General features: G+C 30.7%; 3 protein-coding genes across 3 annotated transcripts; all 3 read right to left on the bottom strand.

Annotated features, from left to right (window-relative positions):
* Window positions 1–2,735: 2,735 nt before the first annotated feature.
* On the bottom strand, window positions 2,736–3,826 carry LOC108456515 (F-box/FBD/LRR-repeat protein At3g52680-like). The gene is made up of 3 exons (XM_017755074.2): window positions 3,578–3,826; window positions 3,330–3,482; window positions 2,736–3,251 (listed from the first exon to the last, which is right to left on the bottom strand). Exons 1-3 carry the CDS (start codon window positions 3,638–3,640, stop codon window positions 2,940–2,942), a joined length of 528 nt encoding a protein of 175 aa, XP_017610563.1. The 5' UTR covers window positions 3,641–3,826; the 3' UTR covers window positions 2,736–2,939.
* A 1,430-nt stretch (window positions 3,827–5,256) lies between these two features.
* Window positions 5,257–9,073, bottom strand: LOC108454107 (probable serine/threonine-protein kinase PBL1). The gene is made up of 5 exons (XM_017752433.2): window positions 8,831–9,073; window positions 7,188–7,858; window positions 6,524–6,781; window positions 6,169–6,291; window positions 5,257–6,088 (listed from the first exon to the last, which is right to left on the bottom strand). Exons 2-5 carry the CDS (start codon window positions 7,812–7,814, stop codon window positions 5,447–5,449), a joined length of 1,650 nt encoding a protein of 549 aa, XP_017607922.1. The 5' UTR covers window positions 7,815–7,858; window positions 8,831–9,073; the 3' UTR covers window positions 5,257–5,446.
* Window positions 9,074–13,780: 4,707 nt separating this feature from the next.
* Window positions 13,781–14,613, bottom strand: LOC108454471 (non-specific lipid-transfer protein 3). Its single transcript, XM_017752942.2, has 2 exons — window positions 14,177–14,613; window positions 13,781–14,080 (listed from the first exon to the last, which is right to left on the bottom strand). Exons 1-2 carry the CDS (start codon window positions 14,536–14,538, stop codon window positions 14,071–14,073), a joined length of 372 nt encoding a protein of 123 aa, XP_017608431.1. The 5' UTR covers window positions 14,539–14,613; the 3' UTR covers window positions 13,781–14,070.
* Window positions 14,614–19,449: the final 4,836 nt, after the last annotated feature.

The following is a 19,449-nucleotide window of genomic DNA, read 5'->3' as shown; positions in this document are numbered from 1 at the left end:
ATTCTTTTATAATTATTATATTTATTATTAATAAAAATAACTAATAAAACTATTTTTTAAATCAATCTTGAAAGCATGCAATTTAATGATATAACATTTGTAAGTTTATTTACAAAATTGATAATTTTAAACCTAAACTAACATTATTGGTAAATATAAAAACTTATTATAACTTAAAATAAAAATATGCGAGGATGATATTTTAAAAGATTTAAAATGTATCATTAGTGCTTGTACATTTTAGAATTGAGATTTAGTTTCTATATTTAAAATTTTAGTCCAATCCTTATTGTTATTTGTAATTTCGGATAAATTTATCAATTTAAGATATTTATTTTTCTATATTATATAAAGTCGTGTAATGAATATCGTAACTATGAAAAATTATTAACAAAACGAAAGTATCCTTCAACTCCACTATATATAGTACTAGAAATTTAAACCTCAAACCTTCAATATGCACTTTTCAGAACGCATTGGAAAATTATAAATTGTTTCTTCATCTATCTCTTCTCCAATACTATCCTCATCAAATTTGATATTCTATCTTCTTCAAGGCTTTCCCATTTTCAAGCAGATACTTCACCACCTCCCCATCTGCTTTTCTTCTCCATAGATTCCTCACCTTGATTTCCTCAAGCTTGTGCATTAAACACTCTGGCACTTGCTTTGGTTGGTTCCAATCATATGAATCATCCACCACATCACCTTTCTCATTGTTCTCCTCACTTTCCTATACATGGCACAAATTATATATGTACCCATTGCCATTTACCTCCTTAAACGTACAACACGCACATAAAAAAAGTACTCACCTTATCCAACTCAATGCATTCCAAAAGATGTGAGTTTTCCAAGAAATGGGGTAACAATTTCCATCCAAAGGAATAATCAATACCCAACTCAAGGTGCACCAAATTTGGGAATGTTGGGAAACCATCACCATCATCAAAACAATAGGAGAGCCTTCAACCAACAATAACAAAAAAATAATTTTAAGAGTTTATGATGTTGGATTTAGTTGAATTCACATGAAGGACGAATATAAGTACTTACAGAAGTTGTACAAGACATAAGAAATAAAGTTATAGCATTTACACTTGAAAATCATGGACGTAATTAATTTTCCCAATGGACAAGTCGGCTAAACTTAGGGTGGGTGTTTCATGAAACCTAAAAGAAGATAAGGAGGGATCTCTAATGGCAAGGTATTCAAGGTTTGGGGTGTTTATGATGAACTCGTTATGCCCACAGCTCTTAAACTAATCAACATTGAAGTCAAACCCCAAATGTTTCAGAGTTGGTATACAACATCTTAAAGATTGGTCAAAATTATCTAGACAAGTTTTCAAGCAATGGACAGCTTTGAAATAACTTATTCAGAAACACACCATTGAGTAATGTAAGATGGAGGACGATGTTGAGGACTTTAAGGTTAGGGAAACATCCGCCGAAAGGAATATGGAAAATGAGGTCGTTTTCAAGAAGTAGGATTTTCTTTCATTTGTAACGTAAACAGTCTTTATAACTATGGTTGTATTTCCTATACATTTTCAAAATTAAACGTCGGTTGTATGTGAGGTAGTACGTATTGCGCTTACTGTATTTCTTCCTCCTAGCCATTTCCACTTGCTCTGTTTGCTATGTGCTACAACAATCTGCAAGACAAGACTAACAAATATATATAGCATTCATATGGCAAAGGCAATAAGCATATTCAAGATTTTGTTTAACTAATGTGAAGATGATATAAAATTATAGCAAGCAGTTTCATGTTAGTAAAATAACAAATGGAAAATTTAGACTATATTCAGCGCATACTTACAAGAAATTAACGTTTCCAGACTATCGAAGCAGTAGAACAGAGCAACGTTACTCTCTAAACTTATATTAGATATAGATAGATATATAATTTGGGCTATAGTTATAATTTGAAAAAGAAAAATTACTTAAGGTTCTTTTTTATTGGTTGGTCTCCGTTGACAGAGTTGGTTTTCTGGAACTCCAGTGATAAGGTCACCGTTACAGGTTACCCAAAATAATAGTATAGATTTGCTTGTAGATGGCCTGAATGATGCTAAGTGGAAGCTTACAGGGTTTTTTGGTTTTCTTGAGGCATCTAGAAAGCGTGCTAGTTGGGATTTGTTACGTTCTTTGAATACTCGTTCCCGGGTTTGCATTTGCGACTTCAATAATTTACTTTCGATTACAGATATGTGGGGTGGTGCTGAGCATCCGCCAAGGTGGTACGAGGGATTCGGAGAATGTATTGCTAATTGTGATTTGGTTGAAATTCCGCTTACGGGTTCGGGGCTCGGATTGTTTCGTTTTAGAGACGCTTGATAGGGCGTTTGCAAGCCCCAGCTGGTTCCACCTTTTCCCTTATAGGAAATTGCTTAATCTTGTGCTGCTCCCAGTTTGTCGTGTTCAGCGCTTCCGCTTTGAGAATACATGGCTTCCGGAGACGGGATTTGATGATGTGATTACCCGAACTTGGGCTAACTGATCAATGCGAGCGTGCTTTATAAGATTACGGCTTGTAGTATACCGTTGCTTGAGTGGCTGAAGCATCTTCCTGGTAATTCTGCTTCTAGGATTAGTGGTTTGAAGAAGCGCATGGATAATGTTCGGTGGCAGCAGCCTTCTGACCAACTGTTGCTTGATTTGAGGTCGGAACTTAACAGTTTATTAGTGCAGGAATCTGTCTACTAGAAGCAGAGGTCGAAGATTTTCTGGATGAGAAATGAAGAAGTTAATACTATGTACATTCATATGTCACTGGATCGAGGTTCAAAGCCCTTAGAATCACAAATGTAACAATGGGAAATTATTAACAAAACAAAAGCAGCAAAATGTATACATCCTTCACATCACGTTTCACTTTTACAGTATATACTCCCAGAAATTTCTTTTTTCTCAGCCAAAAGTAAAAAGTTTTATTAATCGGAAATCTTCAATATCATACTTTCAGAAGCCCTTGGAAAGTTTTCAATTGTATCTTCATCTATCTCATCACTAATACCATCCTCTTCAAAACTGATTCTCATCTTCGCCAATGCTTTCCCATTTTCCAACAAATACTTCACCACTTCGCATTCTGCTTTTCTTCTCCATAGATTCCTCACCTCGATGTTCTTAAGCCTGCCCATTAAACACTCTGGTACTTGCTTTGGTGGTTTCCAACCATATGTATCATCAGCTTCCTTATGTTTCCCCTCAGCAATTGCTGTAGTATATTTCGTCTCACTTTCCTACATATACCACAAATTATGTATGTAACCATACCCATTTACCTTGAAACACACACACACATATAAAAAATTACTTACCCTATACAACGAAATGTATCGCAAAACAGGTGAGTTTTCCAAGAAGTAGGGTAACAATTTCCATCCAAAGCAATAATCGATACCCAACTGAAGGTCCAGCAAACATGGGAATATTGGGAAATTATCACCATCATCAAAACAATAGCTGAGAGCCTTCAACCAACAACAATAACAAAATAGTTTTAAAGGTTTAAGGTTTCGGGTTTAGTTAAATTCACATGTAAGGCAAATTAAGAAGAAACACATACAGAAGTAGTACCAAACGGAAGAGTTAGATCTATAGCGTTTCTAACTCCTTTGAGAGCTTCCATCACTCGGCTAGCTTCGTCCTTGGAAACTTGAAAATCATGGACGTAACTAGACTTCCCAATGGACAAATTGGCTTGAATTAGTGAGGGGAGTACTATATCATGAATCCTAAAACAAGATAAGGAGGGATCTGTAATGGAAAGGGATTCAAGGTTTGGGGTGTTGATGATGAACTCTTTATGCCTGCAGCTGTCAAACTCATCAGCATTCAATTTCAACTGCAAAAGTATCAGAGTTGGTATACAAAATCTGAAAGTTTGGTCAAAATTGTCTACACAAGTAATATCCATATACAAGTCTTCAAGCAATGGACAGCTACGAAATAACCTCTTCAAAAACACGCTATTGGGTAGTGTAAGATGGAGCTTGAGGTTTAGGACTTTCAGATTAGGGAAACGACCATAGGAGGGAATACGGAAACTGATGAAATCGTTTCGAGTTCCAAGATGTAGTGTTTTCCTTAATTGGTAACGTAAATAGTCTTTATAGCGTTGGCTGTATTTCCTATACATTTCCAAAATTAGACGTCGGCGATATCTGAAGTAGTACGTATTGCGCTTACTGTATTTCTTCCACCTAGTAGCCATTACCATCTGCTATGTGCTACAACAATCTGCAAGACAAGACCAACCAATACATATAGACCAACCAATACATATAGCATTCATATGGCAAAGGCGATAAGCATATTCAAGATTTTGTGTTAACTAATGTAAAGATGATATAAAATGGTGAAACTAGTTGATTGGTGGTCAAGAAAACTATGCATGGATAGAGGAAGAACAAAGAACTTTGCACAAGAAAATATGTGTTAATCTTACTGATCTGATTTTTCCCCTTTCTTTTTTCTTGGCTTGGAAGTTGGCCAAACGTAGAAGACAATAAAAGATCATCAAGATGTTGAAGTAACAAGAAGAAAATGGGGAACACGTGAAAGAAGACTGGATTCTTAAAGATATAGAAGAAAAATGAAATAAATAAAATTACAGCAAGCAGTTTCATGCTGGGAAAATAACAAATGGAAATTTTAGACCATATTCAGAGCGTACTTACAAGGAATGAAGGTTTCCACAAAACCATAGAAGCTGTAGATCAGAGCAACAGTGAAATGAAAAAAAAAAGTACTCTATATTATATTATATATAGATGGGTATATATTTTGGGCTTTAGTTATTGGCCTCTGAAGTTATAATTCGAAAAAGTGTTAGAATTTTTTATTTTGAAAAACAAATCAATATTATTTTAAACTATGTTTGATAATCATATTTAACATTTATTTAATATAAAATTTTCAGAAAACAAAAAAGCCGAATAAGATAAATGAATAGCTGATTGTGCTAAAAATGTTGATTTTAAAAGAAAAACATTATATTTGTAATAAATTATTTCTATAAATAAAATAAAATATTTAAATTGTTTTATTTAATTTTTATCTAAAATTATCCAAAATAATATAAAATGTTATAATAATAAAATAAAATTATAAAATAAATAATTTTCAAAAGCGAAAAGAAAGTGGACAATCATAAAAGATGCTAATTCTGTCTAGACACAAATATGAAATGAACATATAATATACTGTGTATATATTTATATAAATATATGATTGCATTCTGGATTTCAGGAAAATAATGGACCCATTTTCACATCAAGCTATGCATTCATATCTACAAAAAAACAGCATCCTCTCTATTTCATTATCTAAATATAGAGGGATGAGTGGATGAACCACATCTTTTATATTCTATATGCTGGTGTTGAATTTAAGAGAAAAAAAATTGAAAAAAAAATGTTCATACTATAAACAATCAAAATCCTTCCACACTAGCCCTTCTAAGGGTTGTCGATGATGATGATCGCCTACTTTCTTGCCTTTCGAGTTCCTCGAGTGAGAGGGTAGAGGAACAAGCTCGCGGTGGAAGCGTCAAAGGCAAAGCAGCTGCTCTTGCAGGAGAAACAGATAGCCGGATTCCTGATGGCGGTGACGGTGAGAAACCGAACTTGGGTGCAGTAGCAGGGGTGATGATCCCGTTAAGACTAGGAGACCTTAACATGTGTTTTCCTGCAATTGCAGCGGGCTCTTGGAGAGGAAACCGACAGGAATATTTCATGTCTTGGATGATTCTGAGACTCTCAACTATGGTTCTCATGGTAGGCCTCTCTGATGGGTCTTTTTGGAGACATCTTTGTGCGATGCCGGCTACTGTGCGTGCAGCTTTCATAGGAAAACGACCTTTGAGTTGAGGATCCATTATGAGTGATAATCTACAATCGTCAGCTAGGAATGGTCGACTCCACTTCACTAGGTTCCGCTCTTCCCTGGGATGACGGGTGTCAAGGTTCTTCCGGCCGGTAAGTAATTCAAGTAGGACAATTCCAAAAGTCCAAACATTGCTCTTTGGAGTTAGCCATCCTCTCTCCAGTGTCTCTACTGACAGATTCGCCACAGCCTGCACCAATGGAGATATAATAAACAACAAATAACCCAAACAAGTTACTTTTATGGTGTTTTCGAGGTAGGATGATTTACGAATGAATTAGCAGCAATCTCTTCCGCCTCTAGGATATGACCAACACACCCATATCCTGAAAGCTTTGCACTAAAATCTTTGTCAATCTGTATGTTGGCAGTTGAAAATTCATTGTACATTGCCTGCATATGATAGAACAAGTTCCATTATTACGCATGCATAAAACCAGAACAGTAATTGGGAAAACAAAAGCAGATTCCCAAAACGACTACGTCAAGCAAGCCAGAACTTATTTCTATGAGAATTGCCATCTCCATTTACACATGATCAAGGTTCAAGCATAGGGGCACATGACAAGATCTCATTCAGTTTTATTATCTCGATACGTAGAAGCACATAGATATTTTGAACTACCTGAAATGGTCCTTCCTCATGCAAGAAAGTAAGACCCTGTGCAGAACATAAAGCAATTTTCATTCGGGTATTCCAATCAAGTGGTGGTCCATCTGATCTCCCATACAGAAGCCTATCTAAACTTCCATGAAACAGCCTCTCATAGACCAACATTCTTTGTTCTGAACTATCACGCGCATGAAATCCAAGCAATTTACAGAGGTTTGGATGCTGCAATGCTGCAAGAGTATTTACTTCATTTATAAAATCCCTTAAACCCTATAAGGAAACAGGAAAGAAAAAGTTAGACTGAGATTTTAAAAGTAGCCATTAATTTTTGCAGCATAACGAGCACAATATTCACACTTGATAAAATCCATTTTGCCATCGCAGTCAGATAGCAATAGTTTCAATTTCAACTATTGGCAGACATATGAGAGGCAGGTGTGTTAACCATATTCCATTAGCAAAGTATCGAAATTGAATGTATAGGAAAATAAAACATAAAGGACCGGCAATAACACAATGTTTCTCGTTTAATATAGCAGAGAATTGAAGGATCATGAAAATTATGCAAACCAATCTAAATTACCAACTTCCTTCTTCCTTTAAATTGGAGACCACGAATCAATATGCAGAGTCTGCCATAAACCATAAACTTGAATAAGTACAAATTTTCTTGTACCTGAGTGGATGGATGAAGGCGAGTAACAGTGGCTTCAAACTTTTTTGAACTTGATGAGTCATCTCCAAAAGAAGCCTTATACATAACAGAAGAAAGACCCTCGGATGTGCATCGATCAGAAGAGAAATGATGGCAAGCAGCTGAAATTTCTTCATAAGAGAAGTTCCGTAGTGTTCCAGAGGGAGGCAGGGGCAGTGGTCCAGAGGCAAAAAGAGGGCCAGTGACATTCCCTGCTTTAAAGCTTCCCATTGTCTTCAGCGCAGAACTGCGTGGGGATGGAAGCGGCAGCGGTTGTGGACTTGGCGATCGCTGTTCCTTTGCTACTCCAACGTAACTCTTTAACTCTTCCTGTTCTTCAAATTCAACTGACACAAGCGCATCTTGCTCTGCGGTGTTGAGACTTGATGGAGCAGATAATGTGCGCGTCCTATTGCTGGTTGCCTTGTTATTAGGTTGAATAGGTTTTACTCTAGTTTTAAAACTCGGGGGTGCAGATTGCAGTGATCGGGTCTGAACTTGGGGCTCAGGCAGTGTGGTGGGCATCTGCTCCTTGCGAGCAGTAGGTTTCACAAAAACTGACTGCTCGGACTTTTTCTTCTTACTTTTCAAAACAGCAAAACAACCCATCCTATATACAAATTCCAGAAACTATATCTAAATCTTGTATGTTTCTGCCAGAAGAAAAAAAAAAAAAGAAAGCACACAAATCAATACAAGTTTCAAGTTAGTGAGAAAAGAAATCATTCTACTAAATAGGCATAAGATACCTATTGCAAACAGGGTACGAGTAGAACGAAAAACGGATTCGATTAATTCATTGTCTTACCATATCAGACAAACAACTCATATCCACCAACGAAAGTAACAGAATCCAAAATTCCTGGTGCCTAGACTACAAATTTTGAACCATGGAACATTTATGACACAATTTAAAGCTTCATTTACCGAACGATTTACATGAAGCGGTTATCGATCGAAATGATATCTAAACCCCATATCTTCAACACAATATGTGCATCAATTCTTCGACTGAGGCATCGATTCCAACTAGTTTGTCAAGGCAACTACATTAACTAAATGTGACACATTACCCCTCTAATTTATCAAGGCAGAAAACTCCTTAAAACACTAAAATAATTCAGTGCATAAGCTGACAAACTAATTTATAACCTTCCAATGCATGTTTATCACTAAACCTTTGACATGGCTCCACAAGTACAAAACAAACATCAATCATATAGAAGAAAACAACCCAATTTAATCGTACATAGAATTGAAGGGAAAATTCTCTTTCTTAATCTACCAGAAAATATCCAAAGTTCCACAAATCAACATATATTTTTGTAACAACAAAAATTGTAAATGCCTCAAACCAGCATCTGGTAAAAAAAAAACTCAACTCAGATCCAAAATAAAATCCAATCGTAAGAAAAAAAGAAAAGAAAAGAAAAGAAATCACATCTACCAATCTCTAATCAGATATGCATGATTTAACATAAAGCAGAGCTAATAGCACACACATTTAATCAATAACAGAAGAAACAAATCAAGTATAAAAAAACACAATTTTGAAGCAAAACCCAATCTGAAATCATTAATGAATTTTCAGCAGTAATAACAACATAAGAAGAAAAGAATCAAACCTTATGAAAGCATGTCATACAAGCAAAACTTTTGAGAGAGAAATCGAGAAGGCGCAAAAACGGTGAAAGCTAAAACACAGAAATCCTGTTTGGGTATTTGGTTGATTGATTGAAGAAGAGAAAAAAAAAACACCTTTGCAAGTCAAAGAAAGCTAATGGGAAAAGCCGTTTAAAGAGTGTGACAGATTTTTGAGGGAAAGAGAGAAAAGTAGGCGGAAGATGAGAACAATATTATTTATATTTATTATTATTATTATTATTATTATTATTTATAATAAAATAAATGGAGCCTAATGTGTACTGGTCAAAGTCTTAAACCAACCAAACTTTCTATTTTAGTTAACAATTAAAATTTTATTTTTTATTATTAACATTCTCGAAATATGTTGTTAATAAAGTTTAAAATTTAATTTTGTATTTAAAATTTTAAAAAACTTATTTTATTTTTATTTAAAAATATCAATTTTATTATTAATATTTTAAATATTTTTATCAAAATTTTTCGATTTGATATGTTAATTAGACTATTTTTACATGACATTGCATATAATTGAAAGAAAATAAATATATTATTTTTTACTGAAATTAAAGTAACAATAATTATTGAATTAAAATTTTAAATTAAAAAATAAAATAATTAAATTTTAACTTTTGTAGAGTATAAATACGAAATCTCAATTTTAACCTATCAACAAATGCATCTCTATATAAATATATAGAAGGAAGGTGCAAAGAACCTTCCTCATGCTGACATGTGGAATACCCACTCACTTTCCATTTCTGTACTAGAAAATGGTAAATTTTCAATTTTAATTCTTATGCTCTATTTAAATTTTAGATTATATAATAAAGATCATTTTCCTATTTTACATTTAAATTTAAGATTCAGTCTATATACTTAACTCTTTGAAATAATTTAGTATCTCAATTTTTTTACAATGTGAATTAATTAGCATAAATATTTTGTTTTAATTAAAATGTTGATATAATTTTTAAGAGTTATTAATACTATTAAAATTATTTGTTAAATTTAAATCTATTGCAATGTCATTTTTAAATATTTTTTCAATTTCAAAATATTATACCATAAAATTTAATAAAAATTTAATTGTGTTAATAATTTAATCTGATTTTTAATTTTAAAAATATTTTTTTAAAATACAAATATTAAATTTTAAATATACAAATAGTATGAACGCTTCACATATATTTTAAGATTTAAATATCCCAAGTCATTAATATTAAATCTCTTTGCAACAGAAATCTGTTTCTCATTTCTTTGTTTTACACTTTTGTCCTCCACTTTTATGTACTATTATGTTTCTTAGTTCATTATAAAATAAAATTAAAAATATTCCCAAAAAATTAAAACTAAAATTTAAAAAAAGAAGAAGCTTATAACATTTTCAAAAAAAATATTTTTCTCTTTATAATTTGACTGTTTGATTATGAATCTTTAATTTCGTACCAAAAAGTACTTACATTATTTAGGAGTAGTTGAATAATAGTGCTTGTCTTGTATTTTAATTTAAAGATTTAATTTCTATATTTTAATATATTTTAATTATTTTTCATATTATTATTAGTTAAAATCATTGATACTATTAAAAATTATTAAGATGATGTGAAATTTTAAAATAATGAAAAATACTATTTTGATAATCATAATTTTACATTTTAAATAGCATTGAAAAATAAAATATTTTAAATTAAAATATAAAATTAAATTCTAGATTTTGAGTATAATGAAATAAATAAGACCACAATTTAACTTTGAATAATAAGATATCAAATAAAATATTTTTTATTTTAGATAAAATTGATTTAAGTGAATTTATTTATTTATTGGTTAGTAAAAGGGTAAAAGGGTAAATTAGGAGCGAATGTCTATTTTCAACGAAGAGCGCCTCGATTGAAGTGACAGCAGGGCAGTCAAAGTTTGGAAATTTAGTTCTTTTTTTAATAAAAAAAGAAGCATGTTTTTTTTTCGGGTGTGGTCAAACAAAGTGAGCTATCAAGAAAGGGATCTGAGTGTGGATGGTGAACGTCCGATCAAATAGGGAGTTAAAAGATGGACGGCTGTGATCTATTGTTTTAATGATAAAAGCTTTTGGTGGGACCTATGGATCCATCAACAAACAACAAATTTGTCCTTTGCTTGTGGGGGCGATTTTCCCGTAATGAGGAAGAAAGGGAAAAATAATTAAAAAAAAAAACAAGTGGTGGGCTCCACCTGGACCCACTTAGGCTTACTTTTCACTGTTCATACTTCATCACTGATGTTAGATTGGGCCTAATTTTATACTAATAAAATAATAATAATTTAATAATATAATAAGAAGACGAAATCAAAGTTGAATTGAAATGATTAATTAGTGTACTTGAGAACAGCTAGATTGAGAATATTTGGATTTAGTATATGTTTTTTTGGTATATAGATTTAGTATATATCTAACTGTGAAATATTTTATTATAAATTAAATATTTAGAATTTCCTATTTATATAATAAAAATATTTTAATTAAATTTATAATATATTAATTTCGTAGCAATCAAACTTTTACATTAACTTAGGACTTAAATAATAGATTAAATATAATACGAAGCATATTTAAAATTATTATGGATTAAACTAAAAGTTTTATTTTAAAAAACTTAAATTAAATATTAATTTTAGAATTGACAAAAACATAAAATTTTCATTTATTCAAAAATAAAATGCTTAAACTCACTTAAGGATGAGCCAAGTCCCTTACCTCTCTTGGCTTTGTTCTTATTGTGAGCCAGCAAATTGGATTTAATATATAAGAATTTTTATTTTATTTTTGGTTATTCTCAAAGAAAAAATCTTTTAAAATTTATACATCAAATTTTAAACATGCTTTATATGTAATTGAATTAATATATAACGCTCAAATTAATAAATAAACTACTAAAAAACATAATTAATAGCATAAGTATACTAATAATTTTAATGTTTTGAAATCTAAAACTGATTTTGTATTTAAAATGGTAGATGCTTTTTTTACCATATTATTAAATACTTATTTATCTATAAAATCGAAGGAAATTATCAATTTCATTTGACTAGTTCGGGTTTGAGTTCCGTACAACTCATTTTATTATCATATCAAAACGCTATTCCTATTTACTATCATATCAAAATGCTATTCCTACTAGAAAATAGGAATGATTTGGATATATATAATATGTATATGAATCTGTATTTTCTTTTCTAACGGAAAAAACAATAAATCTAAATATGATCTTATATGTATATTTTTTTATTTGATATTGATTAATACGGATAAATTTTTGTCAATGAAATATTGACTCAATAATAAAGTTGAAGGTTTTGAGAATCTTGAGATTTTGTATTTGAATTTTACGGTATCGAATTTCCAAAGTTGAGCTGCTAATCGGAAAACGAAGCCTTGTGGTCCATATATATCTGTTTTGACTGACCTCACTGCCACTTGGATCATTTGAGTATCCATTCAAGCATATGAGCTTCACTGTCACCAACACAAGTGGAACCTACGACCACGAGAGCTCCCACTGGCTTTCAAACAACCAACTGTCGACCACATATTCACCATTCCAATTACCAGTTCTTTGGAACACACTTTGCTAGCTTCTTTTTTTTTTTTTTAACAATGTTTATGCAGTTAAAATAAGAAAAGAATGTAAAAGTTGTTAGCATTTAGCTGTTGGAACTATCCACCAATAAGTTTTAACTTAGTCTTCAAACATGGCATCATCAAACCACCAAACTTTACTACTAAACCTTGAGCTTAATTAGTTTAAAGTACCACCTTATGGACAGGGTCATTGTCAATGTCACATTGGACAAAGGAACAAATGCTGGTGTTGGCCGTCCTTGATATAATGAAATATTAAAGAGCATAATATATATAGAGAGAGAGAGAATGGTGAAATGTTCCATCTATGTTATATTGGAGGTTTGGGTTGTTGGCACTTATCTATTATCATAAAATGTGCATTCATTCATGGATGGGTTTTGTGGGGCTAGCTGTCATAAGAGTGACAGAAGTTACTTACACCTACAAATTGTCTAATTATGGCATTGGCAGCCAATGTTATAATGTGGTTAATTATTTCCTGTATGTTAGGAACAAACTTTGAATATTTTGGTTAGGGTTAAAAGTAATTTAGATGCAATTTAGTATTGTTTTTAAAAATATTTTTAAGATAAAATATTATTAAATAAAATGTTACTGAGAAATAATGCTAATATGATACTTAATTTAATAATTTAACTTTTATATATCTTTAAACGGATGTTAAATTTTATTTTTATTTTTGGTGTAAGATGTTGAAAATATTTGTATTTATGAATGTAGGTTATATTTACAATCTTTATTCATTGCTTCTCACCGTCCACTTCACTTCTTTTACGAATTCTTTTAATTTAATATTATAAAATTATATATTTGTAATTTATTCATAAATTTATTTTCGGTTTTGTAATTCTTTAATATGGGTATAATATATATTTTATATAAGTCTATGTATAATATATATAACATATGAATATATCGAAAATTTTAATATATATTTAGTATATATTCTTCAAATATAAAGAAATATTTGCATTGCTGCGGATAATATGGCGACTATGAGTGCAGAGGAGCCTGTGGGGATGTTAGTGTTTGATACACAGGCTGGATTGGTGCAGGAAATTTTGCGTATATGGCATATTAATAGCTTATTTTATAAGTAAATTTAAAAAATTATTATATTTTTTTAGAGATTAAAATCTTCACAAACAGTCTACTTAAATATTATTCTATCTTTGTAGGGGATTAGTTCTTTGTAATATTACAAGTAATGTTTCTTGGTACATTAGTTGCTCATAATTAGGGTTTTTTTTTTTTAATTAAAAGTGTTTCTTTGATTATGGCAAATAAGGATCTAAAGCAAATAACATTTCCAAACGAGCCTTCCTATATATGGAAAAGGGAAAGCTATTGTCATTACAGACTCGTATAAAACGTAGTAGCATCACTAAAAAATTAAAGATTACGATACATTATATATATCACATACGAAATACAGTTACAAAGTACATTTTCTATTTTTTTTTTCTTTCCCCGATTATATATGGAATTTTCTAAAAAACAACACACCAACACAGCTTATTTAACCTTAGCTAGCTACTTTATCTAGCTGAGCTGGAACCTTCTTCCACTCCTTCTTCCATATCATCATCATCAACCTCACTGCACCCTGTGGAACACATTCAACAAGTTAAAATAACATAAATCAGAACTGCTTACAATATCCTTTTTCTTTTTTAGTGTGTAAAATGGTTATGTTTATTACTTGTTGCAGTCAGTGGAGGGGCTGATGCTGTAAGGGAGTTGGAGACCACATTTAGCAGGTAGGCCGGCTGCGAGATTGAGGTTATTGCTGGTGTACGGAATTCCGTTCACCGCCGATTTGATGCACTTGCACACGTTTTGGCGGTCCGGGGAGGTCTGAGCCTCGCCGTAGAGTGCTTTTACCCCACTGCAGCATGCAGCAGCGGGTGTACCGCCGTTTTGTACGTAGGACAAGCACGGGATCAAGTGGTTCACCACGTCGCTGCACGTGATGGCGGCTTTGGCTGCCTTGGGTGCACTCATCACCGTCATGCACACGATGAGAATCATGGAAACCAACTTAAGGACACCGGAACTAGCCATGTTTGTAAAACTAAACCTTCTACTAGTGTTTGGAGTTTAAATGGTGTTGAGTGAAGGGGCAAAGGTGGTGCTTTATATAGCATATACATGTGTGGTTTGAAAGGCAAATATAATTTGGTGGTTGGCTTATAATTTATTGCGTTGATGGATACAGTTGAGAAATTAAATGGATGTCACCAAAAATGGGAGATAGTGGTGCGAGAAGCAATTAAATTTTCACATCAAATTACTCCCTCTTACGGCTACCATGTCAGGATTGCAGTGCCGGATAAAGGAAAAAGAAGATCCAATGGTTAGCTAAAATTTCATTGGATTTTCAATATTATTTTTTATCTATTATATTTAAATTTAAATTTTAAAAAAATCAAATTTTTACTACTCAGCTCTACATTTCAATATTAGTTATTAGAACTTAAAACCTAATTTTAATTATTAATCGAAAGATTATAAGATATTATAACCACTTTTTCAGCTTTTATTAGCTATAGTAAGACCACATGGCTATAATAAAACCATCACCTTCCCATAGCGAAAAAGAATTTTGGACTGAAAATATCAGAGACATCATTATTACCTACGTATGTAATAAAATATATAATCATAATTAGATTAGAGCTTACCTTGCATAAAAATAATCTATGTAAAATTATATTTATAAAACTTTTATATTAAAATCAAATGAGTCTTTAATTATAATGATTTAATTAAAATTTTTAAATAGGTGTTTCAAATTCAAATTTGATTATAGTATTATTTTCTTAAAGAGCATGGAAAGATTAAAAAACCTCTTATTAATTTATGATTTTATAAAAATAAGGAGTCATTTTAAATTAAATTAGTGTTTGGTTGATTTGTAACACCAACTTAGTCAATATAAAGTATAGATATAATAAAAATTAAATAAATAAATATCTAATATACTGTTAGTAAACAATAACATGGCGTCTCATCATTAGTGAAATAAAAAAAAGTAGTAAAAGACTTATAAATAAATACTAGTATTTTTTACTTAAACATAAATCCAAAACATGTAACTTGATACAAACCCGAAACCTTAAATCAAAAATTTAAACCCTAAACACGATATAAATCTTAAAACCTAAATCCAAATGCATAAAATCTAAACATGAAAGACAAATAAATATAATAATTATGTTTAAATAAAATTATTATTTATTTATAAATTCATAATTATTATTTTACTTAATAATGAAGTATCGTATTATTATTTACTAATGATAAATAAAAATATATATATTTATGATACCTCAAATTAATATATCAATCAATATTCGATTCAACAGATCAATTTAATCCGATTTCAATAACACTTATTATCACAAAAATAGGTAATACCTAAACTCACTTTAGATTATTTTTTTTAAATTACTTTTTTTTTCATCCATATTTATTGCCTCAACGGTGGGCACCTTTTCTCTCACAACGCAACTAGGCCACTATGGTAAATTACTTTATTTAAAGAACCACTACCTAAGAAAAACAAATGATAATGAGTAACTTAAAGGAACAGTTTGACTGAAATCGGGAAAGCATGGGTTCATTCGAGTTTTCGTGTCCAACAGGAATGCTTCATTAATGCATGCATGGTGGGAATTGGAAATAAAGCATCAATGAAATCAAAAGGCACCTATATATTAATCTTGATTCGTACCATTTAGAAATAAATATAAGAGATGGAATATGATATATATTTTAGGAGGGATGAACCTACACTTTATAAAATTAATGTTAGTTTTATATATTTTTTTATAATTGATATGTTATAGTATTTATTAGGCATATAAAATTTTGAATCGATTTAATATATTTAATATATTAATTTAAAATACTATTTATATTAGTTAAAAGTTTTTTACATAAAATAAATAGTTAAAAGAATTACTTCAAATTTAACATGCATGATTCACGTGAATCAAGGACTAAGCTAAAATTTCTTTTAGAGGGCGAAATTAAATTGTAATTTTATAATAGTAAAATGTAATTTCACCATTTTAATAGTTTATATATTTATAATTTTAAAGTATTAAACCAAAATTTTATCACTTTTAGGAGGCAAAGTATAATTTTATTTTTACTAACTTAAAATTTTAAAAGGCCTAAATGAAAAAATTTTCATTTTATGTAGGGTCAGGCCCTTACAAGCCCCCTAACTACGCCCCTAACTTAAATGGAATATAAAATATAACAATTAGATTATTAAAATGTCAATAATAATAATAAAGTTATGAAAATGTGTAAAACTATCTATGTAAGTAGATTTTTCTTATATTATCTATACTATTATTTGATGGGTTGTTTAAATTGGTTTCATTGGGTCTCAAAGAAATTAACGAAAACCCATTACTTTTATAAAATAACAAACATTATTATGAGTGTATTTTGTCACTTTATATTTTATATAAAATCTAGAAAAATGCATGATTGTCTCTAAATGTGCTAACGTTTAGAACAAAAATATTACACCAAAAATATATTAAATTAAATTATCGATGATCGTAAGTAAATGGGTCAAATTATAATATAGTAAAGTGTTACAGTGTTACAACAGAACACAGGAAAGTATTCCAAGGATCATATCCAAGAGATTGTAAATTGGAGAATCTTAGTATTAAATTCATTACAAAAAATAATTACTAATCTAATCGATTTACAAGTTAGTAGTGCGAATCCAAATTAAAGTAGTGATTAAATTGATAAAATTACTAAACCTAAATTAACCTAATGGAATTTTCTATTCTTAGTGTCAACAATGCGAGCCCCTAGCCTATAATCGATTAAATCCCTAATTAACATGTAGAAGATTAACTAATTTCAAAACTTCGGGTTTTTAGTGAATTAGCTATTATTTAACCAGTATTACCTCCCGTCGACCTATACTAATTAACTAATCGATAGATAGTCGCTTATCTTCCAACCTCGCTTTCTCCATAGAGATAAATTATAATTTACCTGACAAACTTATCTCCCAACCTCGTTTAACCTAGATTACTTTCTAAGGTCGTCAATTCTAGGGTTTAGGTACACATAATTTAAGACCAACTAATTATTATTGAGAAACCCTTATTCTTCTGCTAATTAATTGACTTAATTAATTAATCAGTTTAATAACCAAATCATGCATGATAAAAATAAAACACAAGAATTTATTCTAATATTCATACAAACATTAGTTGATTGGGCTAACGAAATATAAATAAAATAATAAAAAAATAAAAAAAACTACTCATTGATAAATAATTGAAGCGCAGTTCCAGAGCAATCTCCACTTGCAATTGTCTTCACATCGGAATAAGAAGAATTTCAACTAAACGAACGTAAAAATAAAACTGAAAACTAAATAAAACTGTCTAGGTCTAATTTCGCACTTCGGGTGACCCTAAGGTGACTTATATAGGCTACATTTTAGTTGGTGCCCACACAATCGTAGATACACTTTGATACTAATTAATGCAAGATACTATTAATTGACCAGAGTTTAATTAAGGAAATATCTCAAAATTGTCGTACGAGGAATCAACCCCATTTTGCCTTGCCTTCGTCGCGTCGTCGTGACGTGGAGAAACTCCTCGTCACAACATGGAATGATTTTCAACCTTGGCAGCTTCGTTGTTTTGTGTTGCAACATGGGCTCTCTTGTGTCGTAACACGATTGTCGTTCCTTGTATTCTTGGGCTTTAATTGGCACCTTACACACTCAAATAGCTCATTCCCTTGGCCCAACTTGGCCTCACGGGTCATCAGAATACTAAAACGTGTGTAAAAACACTGATTTTGCATATAATTAAACCTAAACTAAGACAACAAAAAATGCATATAAATATTATAAAATCACTAAAAACAAGCTCTTTTAGTATCGAAATGTACTTAAACTACCACTACAATTGGCGACAAGTCAATGCACATGATGAGATTTTAAACTAAGGTATCATGGTATGCAATATTGTAACTTCATCATTTCAATCAAAACTTTACTTGTATATTAATTTTTTTTTTATAAATATATTTGAATGCCCTTATGATTTTAGAGATTGATACATGATTTTTCATTTCTTTTGTGTTTCCCTTGCTTTTTTAGATGGCGGTTAGCTTTTAGTTTTGGCCTCTATACTATGTTGAAATTTGATATTGATCTAAATATTTGGTCTCTCTACTTTTATATTGTTAGTCAATCGAAATAGTTAATATTGTTAATTATTTTAATTAAAATATCAACATCAACTTTTCTTAAGAACACTATTCCAACAAAAAAATATAAATTTACCATGATGAGTTCAACTGAATATTTTTAAGAAAAAAATTCACATAAACATTTTCAATGCTATTTTAAATTTTAAAATGTCAAACCACTGAATTTAGTAGAAAAATTTTAATAGTCGCAAAATTGAGCTTGAATTTTTAAATCCAAAAAATAGAGTGATTGAATTTGTGAAAAATAAGAATAGAAAATTAAACTTCAAACGTACAATGTGTATAGGAAATTGGACAATATTTAATCTTTCAAATTTTACTTCATAATTCAGTCCAAACAAATAACTAACCCAATGAAAAGCATAGATTAAGAACCATACTAGTGTGTGTATACATATTTAACCAACAAATATCGAATGATAAGAAGTTTGATGCTTCTTAAGCAACATCTTAAGTTCAAGTCTTGTGGATGGAAAAAATAATGCTGAGAGAATTTTATCCTCGTTAAAGAGTCTTATCTAATTTGATCTCAAATTTAATTAGAATCCGGTATGATTACCAGACACTAAACTTAATATAATTACTAATTTTAGTTAATATAGGTAACTCTTTTTAAAAAATCCTAGAACAAATCAAAATACAAGACATTTTTAATTAAATAAAAAATAAAATAAAACAATAATTTTCCTTCTCTCCTATTCT

This window comes from Gossypium arboreum, chromosome 9 (genome assembly GCF_025698485.1).
Source record: "Gossypium arboreum isolate Shixiya-1 chromosome 9, ASM2569848v2, whole genome shotgun sequence".
Classification (NCBI taxonomy): domain Eukaryota; kingdom Viridiplantae; phylum Streptophyta; class Magnoliopsida; order Malvales; family Malvaceae; genus Gossypium; species Gossypium arboreum.
The sequence above is the reverse complement of the archived record's forward strand: the minus strand, read 5'-3'. Positions and strand labels throughout refer to the sequence as shown.